At 45.3% G+C, this 15923-nt stretch overlaps 1 protein-coding gene across 4 annotated transcripts in view; it reads left to right on the forward strand.

Moving 5' to 3' along the window:
• Positions 1-15923, forward strand: part of LOC116939785 (kinesin light chain 1-like) — a 55437-nt gene that overhangs the window by 12072 nt on the left and 27442 nt on the right. For all 4 annotated transcript variants that reach the window (XM_032948590.2, XM_032948591.2, XM_032948592.2 and 1 more), the window contains exons 2-5: positions 11884-12073; positions 14035-14154; positions 14571-14801; positions 15395-15473. In XM_032948590.2, the coding sequence (XP_032804481.1) occupies positions 11936-12073; positions 14035-14154; positions 14571-14801; positions 15395-15473 (568 nt within the window). In that variant the 5' untranslated portion in view covers positions 11884-11935. The remainder of the gene's footprint in view (positions 1-11883; positions 12074-14034; positions 14155-14570; positions 14802-15394; positions 15474-15923) is intronic.

Below are 15923 nucleotides of genomic sequence, written 5' to 3' on the forward strand. Positions count from 1 at the left end.
GCCAAATCATTCGCCGTCACCTTTGTTCAAGCGTCAGCACGGCTGTTTATTCGTGCAAAATTGCTGAACGGAGAACAACAACGGCGTGTTCAAAAGCATCTTTGGGCACATCGCTGCTCCTTTATAATTGTCACTGCCACACTACACAAGCTCGGTGCAGTTGGTCACTTTACAAAAGCATCGTCTTTCAACCCTCGGTCATTCCACTGGCTGATGAAGGCCTCCCCATATCGTGTCAGTAATAGCAGTGGTGGGGGGGGGGGGAGTAGTTTGATCATATTTGCACCATGCTGGTCAGTGTGGTTTGGTGAAAGTCGGGGGGAGGGAGATATTCAGGATGGGGTTCGCATGATCACTTGCCACTTGATCTTTTAGCCGTGGCCAAGAATCGAATTTGGGTTGCCAAGTTCATAGCGGACTGCGTTGACCACCATGCCGCTACTCCGTCCCCACTTTAATAAAGCACATGTTTAATTTAGCATTTGTACGTGGGGTCCTATTTGTACATTGAACATGCAAAAGTATTGGAATTTTTTTTAAACGTCATTTTCATTTAGAAAGCTCACGCTTTCAACATTTAAACCAAAATGCTTTTATTTGTAAATCCGCGGCTTATGAAACTGTAAACAACAACGTGGAGAGGCTGTTTTTTTTTCTCTTCAGCGATCGTTGTCAACATTTTAATTTTTTGCAGATGCGTTGCTTATGTTGTGAACGTTCCCATTAAAAAAATTCGACAAATTTGCGTGAATGACTCGAGCAGCAGATGCACATCAATCAGATGATCAATTTCCCCGTGGTTTCGATGGAAATTGAACCTTCAACTCATTATAAATTGTCCTAGATCGTAAGTTAGGCTGTGTCCACAGTTGCCTTGCGTGAACTCGGTCAGTCATCAGCATATAAATGCACCGTAGGTGTGTCGATATACGCCTTTACTGCATGCGCTAAAATACGACGCGCACTCGCTTGGAAGTGATGGAATTCTCGTTTAGGGATTAATAAAAAAACAACTTACTGTGACTCGACTTTTAATGAAACATCGTCTGGCTGACAAGATCCGAGACAGAGTATCTGCCTAAATGCTCCAATACGTTTTTATATGTTGCGCCAGCAAATTATTTTTAAGCAATAATAATTTATAGCCCTTTGACAACCAACTGCTGGATGAAGGCTTCTCCATGCCATTGGCAGTCAAGGGGGCAGGTTGACCATACTTCACCCTGGTCAATTTTAGTTTGGTGAATGGAAGTTACCCAGGAACTGCTTGGGATATCACACGCCATGGATTTTAACCATGGCGAGTGATATCCAATGACTGGGAATTTAACCCAGGTAGTTCATAATGCAGTGCACTAACCACTGCGAAATTACTCCCCATATTAATGATAAGAAATAGCAGGAACGGGTGTTTTTATTGCCTCAAGCAAACAGTGCTAGCCTGATAGCTTAAATAATATATTTTCAAAATAAACCCAATTTTTTACTATAAAGTGCACAGTTTATATTTTTTTTAATGCTTTTATCTTGCAGCTTGTGTTCTCTTATACATCTCATGAAGATATAACAGCGACGGATACATCAAAGGTACATTATTTAAACGATATTCATAATAATAATGATAGTTTTAATTATTTACCGATGAAAGCCTTACTATCTGACTCCAAAGCGGCCTGCAACAATAAAAGCAAAAGCCATTGTAGTTCCGTTCCGCTCTGTTTTTTTTCCTGCGTTCATGTTTTGACGCGAGTGTTTGAATGCGCGTGTTGTTTCATGTGAGAGGAGGCGGTGGTGGCGATGGTAACAGGTGGTGTGCGTACTCATTAGTCTATGACCAAACCGCCCTGCATGTGCCCGGTCTTGTCTTACCTAAACAGCCAAGCAAGATTGAGCCTGCTTAAGAGAATGATGAGAGACTGCCTGAGAATACCAGGTGTTGTGGAATTGGACTGCGAGGTGTCCAGGAGATGGCGGTATAAGCCATACACGCATACATTAGTAGTGTATTCTTGAATCTGTCTTCGTGGAGCCTTGAGTGTCATCTCCACGTGCGCATTGGTTGCTCATTTACCTTCCACACGAAGCCAAACGCTCATTCAGGGAATTGCTCAAACCTCCCGATGTCGCAGTATCCTTAACGATGCCTTGCTGATTATACAAATGACACTGTTGTTATGGGGCCGCATCCTCCGCTGCCGAATGAACCCCCGTGGTGGGTGGTCCTCCGCTGTCATAAGATGATGAGCGCCCTTAAACCGGGGGGATGTGAAAGTAATTGCATTAACTACTGTACGGGGCGTCGGGGAAAGAGCCGCTTTGCATTAGTGGGATTTCATGTCGCCTGAGCCTGTCGGGACGGGCCCTGCGTGACCGTGATGTCATGGCAGGTTCTGTTTTAATTGCACGTTCTGCCCAAGTACGTTACAGTTGCGTGACTTGGCGGCGTCATGTTGTTAAGAGAATAAGACATTTCCGCAGTGTGCTGTGTGACATCAATGGATTGCGTCGGGAGGAAAAATGCACCTGGAAGAAGATGTCACAAAGCTACCTCTGAAATAACTTTAATAGGCTTGTTATTTATGCATTCCATTCTGTTCTACTCATATTCACCCACTCACCGACGCACCCACCAAACTAAGCCAGCAACTGAAATGGCCACGCAGCCAGCCAGCCATCCACCCACTCAACCACCCACCCACCCAACCAGCCATCCACCTACCCATCCACCCACTCACCCACCCACTCACCCACCCACTCACTCACCCACTCACCCACCCACCCACTTACTCACCCACCCACCTACCCACTCACCCACCCACCTACTCACGCACCCAACTACTCACCCATCCACCCACCCACCCACACCCCCACCCACACCCCCACCCACCCACACCCCCACCCACCCCCCCACCCACACCCCCACCCACCCACACCCCCACCCCCTCACCCACCCACCCACCCCCTCACCCACCCACCCACCCCCTCACCCACCCACCCCCTCACCCACCCACCCCCTCACCCACCCACCCCCTCACCCACCCACCCACTTACCCACCCACCCCCTTACCCACCCACCCACCCCCTTACCCACCCACCCCCTCACCCACCCACCCCCTCACCCACCCACCCACCCTCTCACCCACCCCCTCACCCACCCCATCACCCACCCACCCAGCCATCTACCCACCCCCTCACCCACCTAGTCACAGAGCTTTATTATGAAACAATCGGGGCTCTGCTTATTTACTGCAAGATTAATCGTACCACTGTCGCTTTTGTCATAATTAGGAGTTGCTTAACCAATGCACGGCAGGCACTATTTACAGTTTTAATGATGTTGGTCTCAGTAATAAAGGTTTTAATCTTATAAGTCATGTGATCCTTGCCATTAGTGTAGACGAATAAGAGGTTATGGTAAAAGACAAAATGAGATTTTTTTTATTTTGTTGCACACAGACCCCCCCCCCCCCCCCCAGTTCGAGTGAGCGCGATATTCTAATTGCCTTGTGCACCAGCACCACAGCAGCGGAAATATATTATTACCGGGTCCCAAGACCCACTGGCTGGCCCAGAAAACACAGCCGGATCCCTCCTCCCATTACTTCTCCAACATTTACATATTCTAGCCGTGTTATTTGCATAATTCCCCATGCGCATGCAAAGCATCTGAAAAATGTGATGTCCCGGCTTAGAAAAAAATTAGGACGAAGAAGAGAGCAACAACAAAACCTCCCTCGTTGGCGATAATGCAGCCTCTACAATTTTAAATCTATTCTCTTCCACTCTCAAAAATTTCCCCCACAAATTGGCGTGGCTTGTGGGCGTCGTGCATCTGTATTCCGCATAGTAGGCCGCTGCCGGCCTTGGTGATGGGAGATAAGATTTAAATAAAACTCTATATGCCTTCAGCGGTGGGTTGCGCTGCACAGCGGCATCATTAATCGACGGATGGTCATTTTATTTTTACAGCCCGCGTCGCCGTGGTCGGTCTGGCTGGTGCCGTTGTGGAATTGAGCTGCGTGCCTCCGTGAAATAGCTCGCACGCGCGTGACCTCATTGTGGCGCAAGTGCATCGTTGTTATAAGCAACGTTTGTTCTGTCCTTTTCCTGAATTGCTGGAGAAAATGTGACAGGATATTTGGTTTACAGCAGAGCCGAAAAGGCCTACAAGTTCAAAAGAGGTGGATACGTACAGAGTCGTTACTCAGCTCGTGCCAGTACAAATGCGTTCGCTGTTTTTCATGCTCTCAACTTTTGTATTAAAAAAAAAAACATCATACCAGTCAGACTTAACCATTGCAAAGATCAGCTAAGTTTAATCCATCATATGTGACGATGAAGCAGGACAGAGCGCCCACATTCACAGTGCATGGCAGTTAACTCGTTCCGTTAACAACTTTGTGACAGCAGCTGGCGACATTGCACGCTCACTCATCCCTTTAGTAATTATCAAAATTAATTAATCGGAGGAGTGAGGAGCATGGCATGAGAATTATATCCGTTGTAATAATCTCAAGAAGGCAGGTTTACAGCCTACAGAGTACAGGCCTCATTAATGCTTCATAAGTCATTAAGCTGGGGGGAGCGGTGGTGCAGTGGTTCGTGCACCGTGCTCTGAACCCGATGACTTGAATTTGACTCACGGACACAACTATCATCAAGTTCAAGTTTATTTTATTTCACCAGGGGGAGAACTCAAGAGAGAGAGAGTCTTAATTTACAAGAGTGACCTGGGACATACGTCTACCAGCAGAGGGAAATGATTGCTATGCAGAATCCAAATTGAGCCATTTGCTGATTATTTTATAATTTGGTCAATCTGGACTCTGATGCCAGCACATAATGGCCCGCTCATTGAGAATGATGCCACAGGATCTTTAACGTCCACTGTGAAGCAGACGGCGCAGAGTAGCATTATTACGGTTATTACACCCGCAGTAATAATCAGGGCGTTGACTTGATTCGAACCATGGACCTCTGCAACTAGCGAGTGAACGTGCGGCTGCTGTGCCGTGTCACCGCCCCATTGGTGGCGAGTGGCATCTGAACCTCGGCCCCCTTTTGTTCTCTCTTAATGTCAATGACTTGGGCACTGACCTGGATCATTCCAAGGTAAATCTTTTTGCAGATGACACGATACTGATTACTGCTGGCCGCTCTCCGGATGACGTGATTGCTAAGCTACAGGGTGATTTCAACAAACTACAACATCAGCTAGTTGCTGTTAAACTAGTCCTAAATACCTCCAAAACCAAGGTGCTATGCTTCTCACCAGGACTAAAGCAGTAAGTTATTTTTCCCCAATTACATTCCTTAAATAATTATCAAATAGAGCAAGTTAAGATCTATAAGTATCTTGGGGTTATCCTGGATTCAAAACTGAATTTTGAAGATCACATTGATTTTATCGGTAAAAAGACTAAAATAAAAATTCGTTTTCTGTATCGACACAAGCACTGCTTCCCCCAAATGTTCCGTTTGGAATTGATAAAAGCTACCATACTGCCTCTACTTGACTACTGTGACATCGTGTATTAATCAGCCCCAAGTACTGTACTGAAGAAGCTTGATTCCATCTATCACTCGGCCTTAAGATTTACATTGAACTGCCCATATAGGACTCACCACTGTGATCTCTACATTGGGTCAAACTTAACATCTCTTAATGTTCGACGGCTTGTGCACCAGATCTTATTTATTCACGATGTACTTACAAAAAAATCTGCAGACTACCTGCTGGATCTCCTCTCTGTTTCAAAGAACAAATTTGACCTCGGGTCTTTGGTCATTTACCAGCTTCACATTCCCTATTGCCGTACAAAAACTGGAGGAAGGGCCTTTGCTATTGATGCCCCCAGGGTCTGGAATGCTATTGCCAATAAACTGCAACTTGAATCGCTACCAATGAGATCTTCTCTCAAAACTGCTCTACTGCTGCCACTGCTATTCATTTGCGTAAAATAAAATAAAATGTTTTCGCCCCGGATGACGCTGCAAAGTGTTATCTGTACTTTGATTTAACGTGCTGATCTTAAAGGTGCATTGAAAAATTTGATACTCCAACTGATGCTTCTGTTGTTGTGGAGTAACTCATGCAGCCAGCTATGGCTCTAGGATTTGGTGTTACATGTTATTTATGTAGTTTATTGTAAATATTCGGTCACAGTCCCTATGATCACTGTTACGTTGCAATTATGGCTTTATTTTTTGGTGATTTCGAAAACGTTTTCTGGTTTGGACATGTTTGTTTTGTTGTAGTACGGAGTTAGACTGATGGCCTTAATCTAAGTTTTCTTGTGGTTGTTGTTGTTTGACTTGCATCCCACTGGGATTTTTTGCACACAGCGTTGGTGTACGGTGCTTTTTTCAGGAATATTTTGCTGATTTTTTCATGGATTTTTTGTTTGCAAAGTCACAGTCACTTTAAGATGTTTTCTTGTTCGTGTTTTTGTTTTTTTGTTTGTTGTGGTTGCACCCGATTCAAGAGCCGAATAGCTCACAGGGCTATACCAAAATAAAGAAACTGAAACTGAACCAGTCCTACCACCACACCCGCCCCCTTCGCCAACCCATACTAATCAGCGGGGTGAACTATGTTCATTCAAGCCTAGTGAGCACCACTTGCCTGCGGAGGCTTTCATGACAAAGGATTGTAAATTTATGTGATTATTGTGAAGACATTCAACTGTTTACACTGCCTGCCCTCGCGGCTGTATTCAAGGTACCTTTGTATACACACCATGCTTCATGGTGTAGAGCAGTTTGTGTTTTTTTTACGCACTGGATACAATATCCCTTGATTTCAGGAGACAGCTCATTATAGTAAATTTGCAAAAAAAAAGTGCCTTGAACAGACTAAAAGATCAGGAATCCCAGGGTACTTTGCATGCAAAGATGACCTTACCATACTTGCGCATATTTAGTGCACACAGCCTGCGTTTTTTGTATTTTCTAATTTCATAGAGGGGGGGCTGCTTTTGTTGTGGTGTTTATGGCATAAGTCCAAATTTTGACAGATCTCACACATGCAGTTGTAAAATAATTAACTATTAGAAATCTCACATCTATACTAGCAGACATGCAACGGTTAACCCACCCCCTGCTCCCCATGACTTTGCAAATCACGGTCACGGTCCATTTCAAGAAGCGCTCATGTCTTTTTTTACATTGTAATTAAACATTGCGGCCTCTCGTGGCCGCAGGGCTCCCGTGAACCCGATACAAGCAACACAAATCAAAACATCGATTCTCACAAATGGGATTCGATTATTGAATAGTAGGCTCGAGAATGAATATTAGTTGTCGAATCTGTGCATGGTTACACCCCTAACCCATGCCTAACACTTCAGCAGTTACAGTGAAACGGCTCTCCCTTAACAATAAAAGCACGCACTCACACACCAAAGGCTATTTGGTCCTCGTCTGGTTAAATAAAGGACAACCATTTAAAGGCGGGTGCCCGCCGTCCGTGCGGCGGTCGCTGTGCGCAAATAGGCTGCGATAAACTCGCTCCAGAAGGGGACGTGACTTTTGTCTGCTCGCTACGGAACAGTTTAGTGGATTTATGTCTGCATCGTTGGCTGGAGGCTCGTGGAGTGTAATAGCTGATCCTCGAAATGTCTTGCTGTGAAATCCCCTACCATGCTGCATATATATTGTACATTATTCACGAAGTCCCTTGGAGATGGATGATTGTGTGCATGTGCGTATGACCCAAATGCCACTGTCCCTACATGGTAATGGCTGAGTGGCAACAGGACGACGCTAGCACAGTTTATCCTGCCATGCGTTAATAGGCGTGTGCTAATTCATTCATAATCCCCCGATGGTTGTGGATCGATTCAAGGATCAGTTATTTTTCATATGACGCTGCAAAGCTCTGCCCCCCCCCCCTCCCCCAAAAAATAAAGAACAATGCTTCAAATCGCTTTAAACTATTGTCATTGTAGTGCGTATTTAATGTGGCGCTGCACTCTGATGTTGTAGGAGAAAACATTTATTAAAAAGTCTATTTAATTAAGTAGAACGTGTTGTCTATATTTATTTAAAGTTGCGCATTTTGATGTGACGTCACATTTGTCAACCCCCCCCGCCTCGTCACACATCGTCACAAATGTCTGACCCCACCCCCCAGGTGCGTGACGTCATTTATGGACGGCCCCTTACCGTGCTATTTGTATTGTTTCTCATTATTTTCGATAACTATTGTTAAGTATTTTGTGCTCGTTAGCTTCAGTGGAACATTGGCGAGTCATTTGTACATTATCCGCATAACTCAAAAAAGATCGAATGCTACACACCGCACACGCCATGTTACACGTGCACTGTGAATCTTAAACATCGATATGAATCGTTTATTCCATTCATAGTGTACAGTGTATGTCTGGGTTTGTATTTGTGTTTTATGAATGAAAGTGAATGTGGCAGCTAAGTGCAATCGCATTGTCACATTCATGGTTCCATTCGTGGCCTGAATGTGTCAATTGCGTATTATTCTTCACATGCAATTTGTTGTAAATAGCCGATTCTCTCGTGCACATGTCGATGTATGTGTCATTAGCGTAAGTTTTCATTTTAATCAATAAATTGATACATGCCCAACAAACGTATTTAGTTCAGAATGCCTCGCTGAGTCCATAAAGCAGAGTCCATAAAGCAGTTAAAACCTTAACTGCTTTATGGCGTTGCCTTCATATCCGCATCTCCGGTTTCTTCAGCCTCCCACTCCCAGCCCCGCCCACTCCCCCCCCCCCGCATTTTGTCTGCTCGTCCTCTAATCCACTTCCCCTACCCCCCCCTCTCTCTCTCCTCCCTTGCTCCTCCCCCCCCTATCTTACCTATATAGCCTCTTGTCACGGCAGCCGTTTTGTCCACTTCAGCAATTGTTTCCTGCTGTGGTTGTCACCACCTGATGACGGACGCTTGTGTTGCGCCCGAAACGTCGTGATTTAGTTTATTTTATTTTATACCTACGTGACTTTACCGAAAGAACCAACGAGTATGTGTATGTAATGTTGCAAGAGTGGTGGTTGCACGATCTACACTGATGTCCAAGCTTTGCTTACCTGTCATTAACATCATTAGAAAGTGTAATGTTAACTAGTCCCAGGTCTCTTCTCGGTCTGCTAATCTTTAAACAAGTACCTTGATTTTGTGTGAACTTGTGTGAGTCACGTCAGTCTTAATAGGTGCTCGCTAACAGCACTCTTCGCCGACAGTCTTTTGTATGGGTATACGTGGAATCTTTTAGCTGTGTGTGTATGAGCGTGGCGAGAGGATATGCATGTGATTTAAAAGCCAGTTTCACTATTTGTCACATGCCATCAACACAACAAATCAGCACGGTTGTAGAATATCAAAATGATAACGCACCATGGTATTTCTGACACGTGTACAAATGTGTATTACGCCATGTGTGGTATGTGCATATGGATGGTGTTATTTCGTGTGTTCTAAAGCCAGTGTCATTATTTGTCACATGTCATCATAAGCACTCTCTCACTAAAACGCCCATACTTTAATCTCCATAGATTATGAATGCAGCAGTGAGCATGGTCCTGCTGTTCTGGCTACAGATTGGGGGGTGCGGTGTCAGAGTGGTGAGCACGTTGTGCTATGAAGTCAGCAACCTCAGTTCGATTCCTGGCGATGGCTAACACCGTTTGTGAGTGACCACTGATCCCTTCTTCACCAATCTGCTGCACTGGCTAGCATCGTGAACAATGGTAAAAAAAGAAATACCGGTATAATACATTTAATTTTCGATTTAAAGCTTTCGTGACTGCAATGATTCATCTTCTTTGGTTCTTTCGGTAAAGTCACGTAGAATGAGAATAAAATAATAAATTGATAAAATAAAATAACACAATAATATTCTCACGACGTTTCGGCCACAACACAAGCGGCCTTCATCAGGTGAAGGGGGCGAGACTGTCTGGTAGGACAGCGCTGGAGTGTGTTGTGGCCGAAACGTCGTGAGAATATTATTGTGTTATTTTATTTTATCAATTTATTATTTTATTCTCATTCTACGTGACTTTACCGAAAGAACCAAAGAAGATACATTTAATTTGTTTACAATGGAAAGTGGACTTACAACTATATATATAGATTCATCTAATTATGAAAAAATATCCATAGAATTCAAAGAGTTGTGACCCAGAGTCATGACAATTCACCCGGTTGTGTTGGCTGGTGGGGAAGGACCTTCAGTGATTCACTCTCCCCCGGCGATTAAATGAAAGCGATTGAAGAATCTCTCCTTCTTTGAACACGTGGCTGCGTGGGTGACGTAAACCCATGATATGAAACATATATGAATTACAAAACATCGGTATGCAAGTAGTGCAAGCTTCGAGAATCGATGTTAATTTGTGCCTAGCAATGTGTACTAATCAGTCCAGGCTGGTTTTAGGCTGGTGCTCGTGTGTCAATAGATCCTGGAGGGCACCCGAGTGTTAGTCAGGCCATGAGACTTGGCGCAGCATCTGAGTCTGTGCTACGGCGATCTACGCTCGCATGCACACGCAGTGCATCTACCGCACCCGACATGGGCCACGCAGGCAGACCCATTAATTTTACTTCCCCTTTCGTATTGCTCCATTTAAAACTCCTCCCTCGCATCAATCTCACTCATATATATATTGTCCGCGTGCTGTTTTGCGTTACTGACGAAATAAACTAAATTCGCCCGCATCCGTCTGAAGGTTATTGTAGGCGTTTGTCTGTTTTGTGGCTGGCGCGCACTCTCGTCACCTCAAACGCAGATGCATAATTGTGGCTGTCGAGCGATCCTCGGCGCCTCCGTCTGGTGCGCGAGCGTGCGCTGCTGTTTGTTTTATGACTCTGCCGTGCCTGGAATGACCAGGAGCAAGGCCGCGTCTCCACGGTGGTTGGGATGATGGAGATTTTATTGCTACGCCATGCGCCGGTGTGCTGTGGGGGGGGGGGGCTGTTTACAGCTTGTTTACGTTCTATAAGAAAGCACTGCCACGATGTGACTAGGGGGCTCAGGGGTCACAAAGACACTGAGCCTGTCGCTGCTGAGATGTTTGGTTCGGATATCGGATTCAGCCACCCGTGATTAAACTCGTATCTTAATTGTGAGGAGTGGATGGTTTCATCCAATAAACTAATGACTACATAAAACCCATCACATTAAATGTATTACATTTTTCCCACTTAATTAGCATTAATTCCAGCTCTAAGAAATACAAAATATCGGTTTGGTTGCCATGCGACAAACTTTTCTCTGTCGCAGGAAAGTTAATTTCCTAGTGTGTGGATAGCAAGGGTCACTTGGAGGGATCTCAGAAACAGTTCTGTAATATCTGCTTCATATGGGCCCTTTTCTCCCGACGATGCTGATAGAACAACTGGAATAAATTAAATGATAAAAAAGAGTGCAGCTGCAGATACTAAATAAATAACTAGCCACTTTTCGCTACAGCTGTCTGTTACGATCCTGCTCAGCCGGCCAGTTGCTTTAGCTGCGTGCGCTCCATTGCCACATGTGGTTTTAAGCCGCGTTAAGGGCGCTTTACGAAGTGAAACTAGTAATCGGTTTAAAATGTGCACTGCGTAGTTGTCCAGCCAGTCTTTGAACCGTGTTTTTGTTTATCCTGTTTTTACAGATGACCTAGTTTGGTTCTTCCGTTGTCATTGTAGAATGACGACTTTGAAACCACGGGCTGCCAATTATAGATGCATTCACAAGGAAAATAGACAGAAGTGGTTTCCACTTTGTCACAGTGGAGTGGTTGTGCTCTCCTCTTGTTTACACCGCTGATGTAGTTGTGGAGATTCCACACTTCTACAGTGGAGTGGGGGGGGGGCAAGATTCCTGTCTTCATCTTTTGTGCACGTGTGTCCATACCTGCGTAGGCCGTGACTTGTGACGCGGGCAGGCCGGCCGGGGGGTGGGGGGGCCACCACCATGTCCACGCTGCTGTCCCCCAAGGAGGGGAAGGAGGGCAAGGTAGAGCGCCTCTCGCAGGAAGAGATCATCTCCGGCACCAAGACGGTCATCCAGGGCCTCGAGGCTCTCAAGCATGAGCACGACTCCTACCTGCAGGTTGCTACCGCTCGCGCTTGAACTCCCACTCAGTCGTCCGGGGTGATCTATTTTTAGAGGCCCGACTGTCGATTCATTGACTAATCAAAATCAGAATATTTATTTGACTGAAGGAATCTGATGGGGGTATGAAGCTCTTTTTTTCACACATGTCCAGTAGGGGCGGTTAAGAACGTTACAACAACAAACAATACAAAAACACGATAGTAGTGCAAAGTATAAGAAAGCTAAAAAAAATCGCCCAAAAACCTACAAATAAAACTAAGCCATCCCCATCCTACCAGGCAAAGCCTACTGAGGTAATAACTTATTTTAAAAATAATTTACCATTTGTTTTGTGGTCAATTACTCGGGAGGGGGCCCTTTATAATTTGCGGCCGCCCCCACATTTTTACTCTCAAATGTGGGAATCTCCCGAACAGTCCACGGGCAGCGTGATGAGGCGGGAAGTCCAGGTGTCGTCGCCAAGTAACTGCTGATCAGGCCCAGACCATCCGCTCGAGAAGCCGGTTTAACCACGGCTGGCCGCAACCCCGATCAGAACTGAAAGATCTCGGTGGCACTGGCCCTGGCAAGGTGGATAGGTATTTATATCCAGAATAAGAGCACACCTCCGTTGAGCGTTTTTTTATTTGTATTATGACACTTCATCTGATTTATAGCAGTTTTGCTGTCGCCAAAGTCATGTGGGGTAAAAGATCTTCCTTTTGTGATCCACGCAGGCATCGGAAAATGTTCGGCCCTGAAAAATTAAGTCAAAATAATGCTCCCGAAGTAATTTGAATGATTGTATAAAAATACTCGACGCGCTGTCTTGGAGCATTATGCATCATTAAATAAATAAGTGGGCCTTTGTTCTGTATCTCTACAGTCTTGAAGACCTATTGGCCTTCTAAACATATATTAACCATGAGCATGGTCAGGATGAATTAAACCAGCATGATTTGTTTTGCATGCTTGGCTGTTGATGAGACCCAAAATGTGACCACCATTCCACATTTTGCTTGCTTGAAGAAACACTGCTGGTTAATATATCTAGAAGGCCAATGGGCCTGTAGAGGTGAAGATTTATTATTTTTACGTGGAGATAAAGAATAGGGATTGATTTCACACCCAACAGCAGTTGGTTTGTTGTGTGTCAGTCATCCAGCATATTTATATGTTTTGCCCATCAACTGGGCTTAGCTGAATAAAAGTAAAAAAGAAAAATCAATGTTAAATCATGGGTGGCTACTGTTATAAAATCCCAGGCTTTCAGGGATGTTGGCTCAATGCTGTAACACAGCTTTTATGAGCCGTCTAAGCGAAGACCAAAAAAGAATTCTGCCTTGATTTGCAGTCCTGTCTGCAAGATGCAATCATTCAATTTGAATACAACCACACAGGTTGAATGACACCCACGTTATTATCTTATAAAATACTAACGGGAAGCCGGTGAGATTCAATGGTTATAAATTATTACCAGGGCCCATGGCTATCAGAATCTTTATCAGAATGTTTATATATCCTGGAGGAATCAGATGGGCTATGAAGCTCTTTTTCACAGATGTCCTCTATCTTGTCACCTCGCCCCCCCTCACCCCTCCCCCTCACCCCTCACCCCTCCCCCTGCTCCATCGGGAGCTTCCCCTGTCCCTGCATGCACCGGATTATTGTAGACGTTAAAGGGGACACGCAGCGCTGATTCGAATTAGCTAAATTATCGTGTTAAAGGTCAAATGTTTGTATGAAATCTTATTTGCATAAACTGCATATTATAGGATTTCACACCTCACTCGTTAAATGTATGGAGCAACCAAGGATATTTTTTTTTCCATTTATAGAATAAATTCACACTTATTGTCACCAGTCACAAGTGATTCTCTCCGTGAGATTACATTTTATGGAGCCGGCTGAGATGGTAAAGCAGCCGCGATTCCCCTTGGCGTGCCCGCCGCTGAGTGTCGCTTTGCACCCCGCAGAGCCTCGGTGACACGCTGGGATGCCTGAAGGAGGGCTCGGAGAGTGCCCTCGTGCAGGAAAAGGCCAACATCCTCTGCAAGTCCGTCGAGATGATTCGCCTGGGGCTCGGAGAGGCTCAGGTGAGTGCTTGGATGGGCGAGGGTCTGGCCATAATCGTCGGCGGAAGGGGCTGCGGCACAATGTTTTTCAGTAGTAAAACAAAACAAGGCCAAATCTGATTGCTTCTCCTCTTGGGCAAAAATGGGTGAGCAACCTCCCACTGATCTCATCATATATACCATATGTTGCTTGCTTCTGCTTGTTAAAATGAGCCATTATTTGCCTTTGCATGACAAAAAGTAAGTGCTGTGTCAGCAAATGTACTCATAAATAGTCCAATGAAACTACCTTATGTGGACGAGAGGACAGCCCATCCTATGGGCGGAATTAATCTTCCCTGTCAGCCCCCTCACCTCCCTGTCGGCCTCACTCTCCCCTGTCGGTCAGGGCCCATCCACACTCACGGTCCCCTCTTCCACCACCCCCCACTGCCAAGGTGATGGTGGCGCTGACGAGCCACCTGAACGCAGTGGAGTCGGAGAAGCAGAAGCTGCGGGCGCAGGTGCGGCGCCTGTGCCAGGAGAACCAGTGGCTGCGCGACGAGCTGGCCAACACGCAGCAGAAGCTGCAGCGCAGCGAGCAGGCCGTGGCGCAGCTCGAGGAGGAGAAGAAGCACCTGGAGTTCATGAACCAGATGAAGAAGTATGACGACGACATCTCGCCCTCGGTGGGTCTCGGCAGATTCATCTGCTCCCCTAATTTTCCTCTGCCCCTCCTCTCCACCCCCCCACCTCTTCTCCCCCGCGCTCTTTCACTTGATGCTGGTGAAACAAAATAATCTTGAAAGTTGGAATGTCCTCGCGCTCGTAGGATATGTGGATATATAGTGGCGCCGGGCCTGGGTGATTGTATTTTCTTGTATATATGTTGATGCATGTGAATGAGTGTCGGGGAGAAGTGGCCTCGCGGTTATCTGAGTTGGCCTAGAAGAGAGCCCAGGACCAGTTCTGGCGGCGTTCGCCACTGAGGTTAGCCGAGGATGTGAATCGAACGCAGATCAGTGTGCCAATCACTGCGCCATAGAAATAGTTTTATGACTGTACCTGTAATCGATAAAAAAATATAGTGGAATCGGCTCTTGTGTGTTCTTGTTGCACCAAATGGTTATTTAAATGATGTTCCTTTAACTTTTTGCTGAGAGAGACTGCAATGCGGTTCAGAGAGTGGTTGGTATTTTTTGGCCATGTTGATTTTGCGCTGAAACGCTGCACGAGCTTGTGCATGCACAACTTGTTGACGTTTGCTGTTTGGTTTTCACAGCAAGAGGAGAAAGTGTCGGAGCCCTGCAAGGAGCCTCTGGATGACTTGTTCCCCAACGAGGAGGATGAACAAGAGCAAGGTACAATCCTCGTCACCAATGCCATCATCTTCATTAAAATCATTATCAACATTGCCGATAATGATCATTGCCATTGCTCTTTATATCCTTGTCATCGCTGTTGTCATTGTTATCATTATTATTGCCATTATCATCAACATAGTTATTATAATTATCACTGGCATCATTGTTATCATCATTATTATTGCCATTATCATCAACATAGTTATTATAATTGTCACTGTCGTCATTGTTATCATCATTATTGCCATTGTCATCACCATTTTCTTCATTGCTAGAAATCATCGTAATCACCACTGTAATTATCATCATCCTGATTGTCATCTTTATTATCACCATCCTCATAGTTTTCACGGTACCTAACAACAATAATTATCATCATCACCACCACCATCATTGTCATTCTTATTGTCATCTTTGTTACCATCACAATCATCGCCATCAGAGCAG

This window comes from Petromyzon marinus, chromosome 6 (genome assembly GCF_048934315.1).
Source record: "Petromyzon marinus isolate PM22_M1 ecotype Great Lakes invasive population chromosome 6, UKy_Petmar_22M1.pri1.0, whole genome shotgun sequence".
Classification (NCBI taxonomy): domain Eukaryota; kingdom Metazoa; phylum Chordata; class Hyperoartia; order Petromyzontiformes; family Petromyzontidae; genus Petromyzon; species Petromyzon marinus.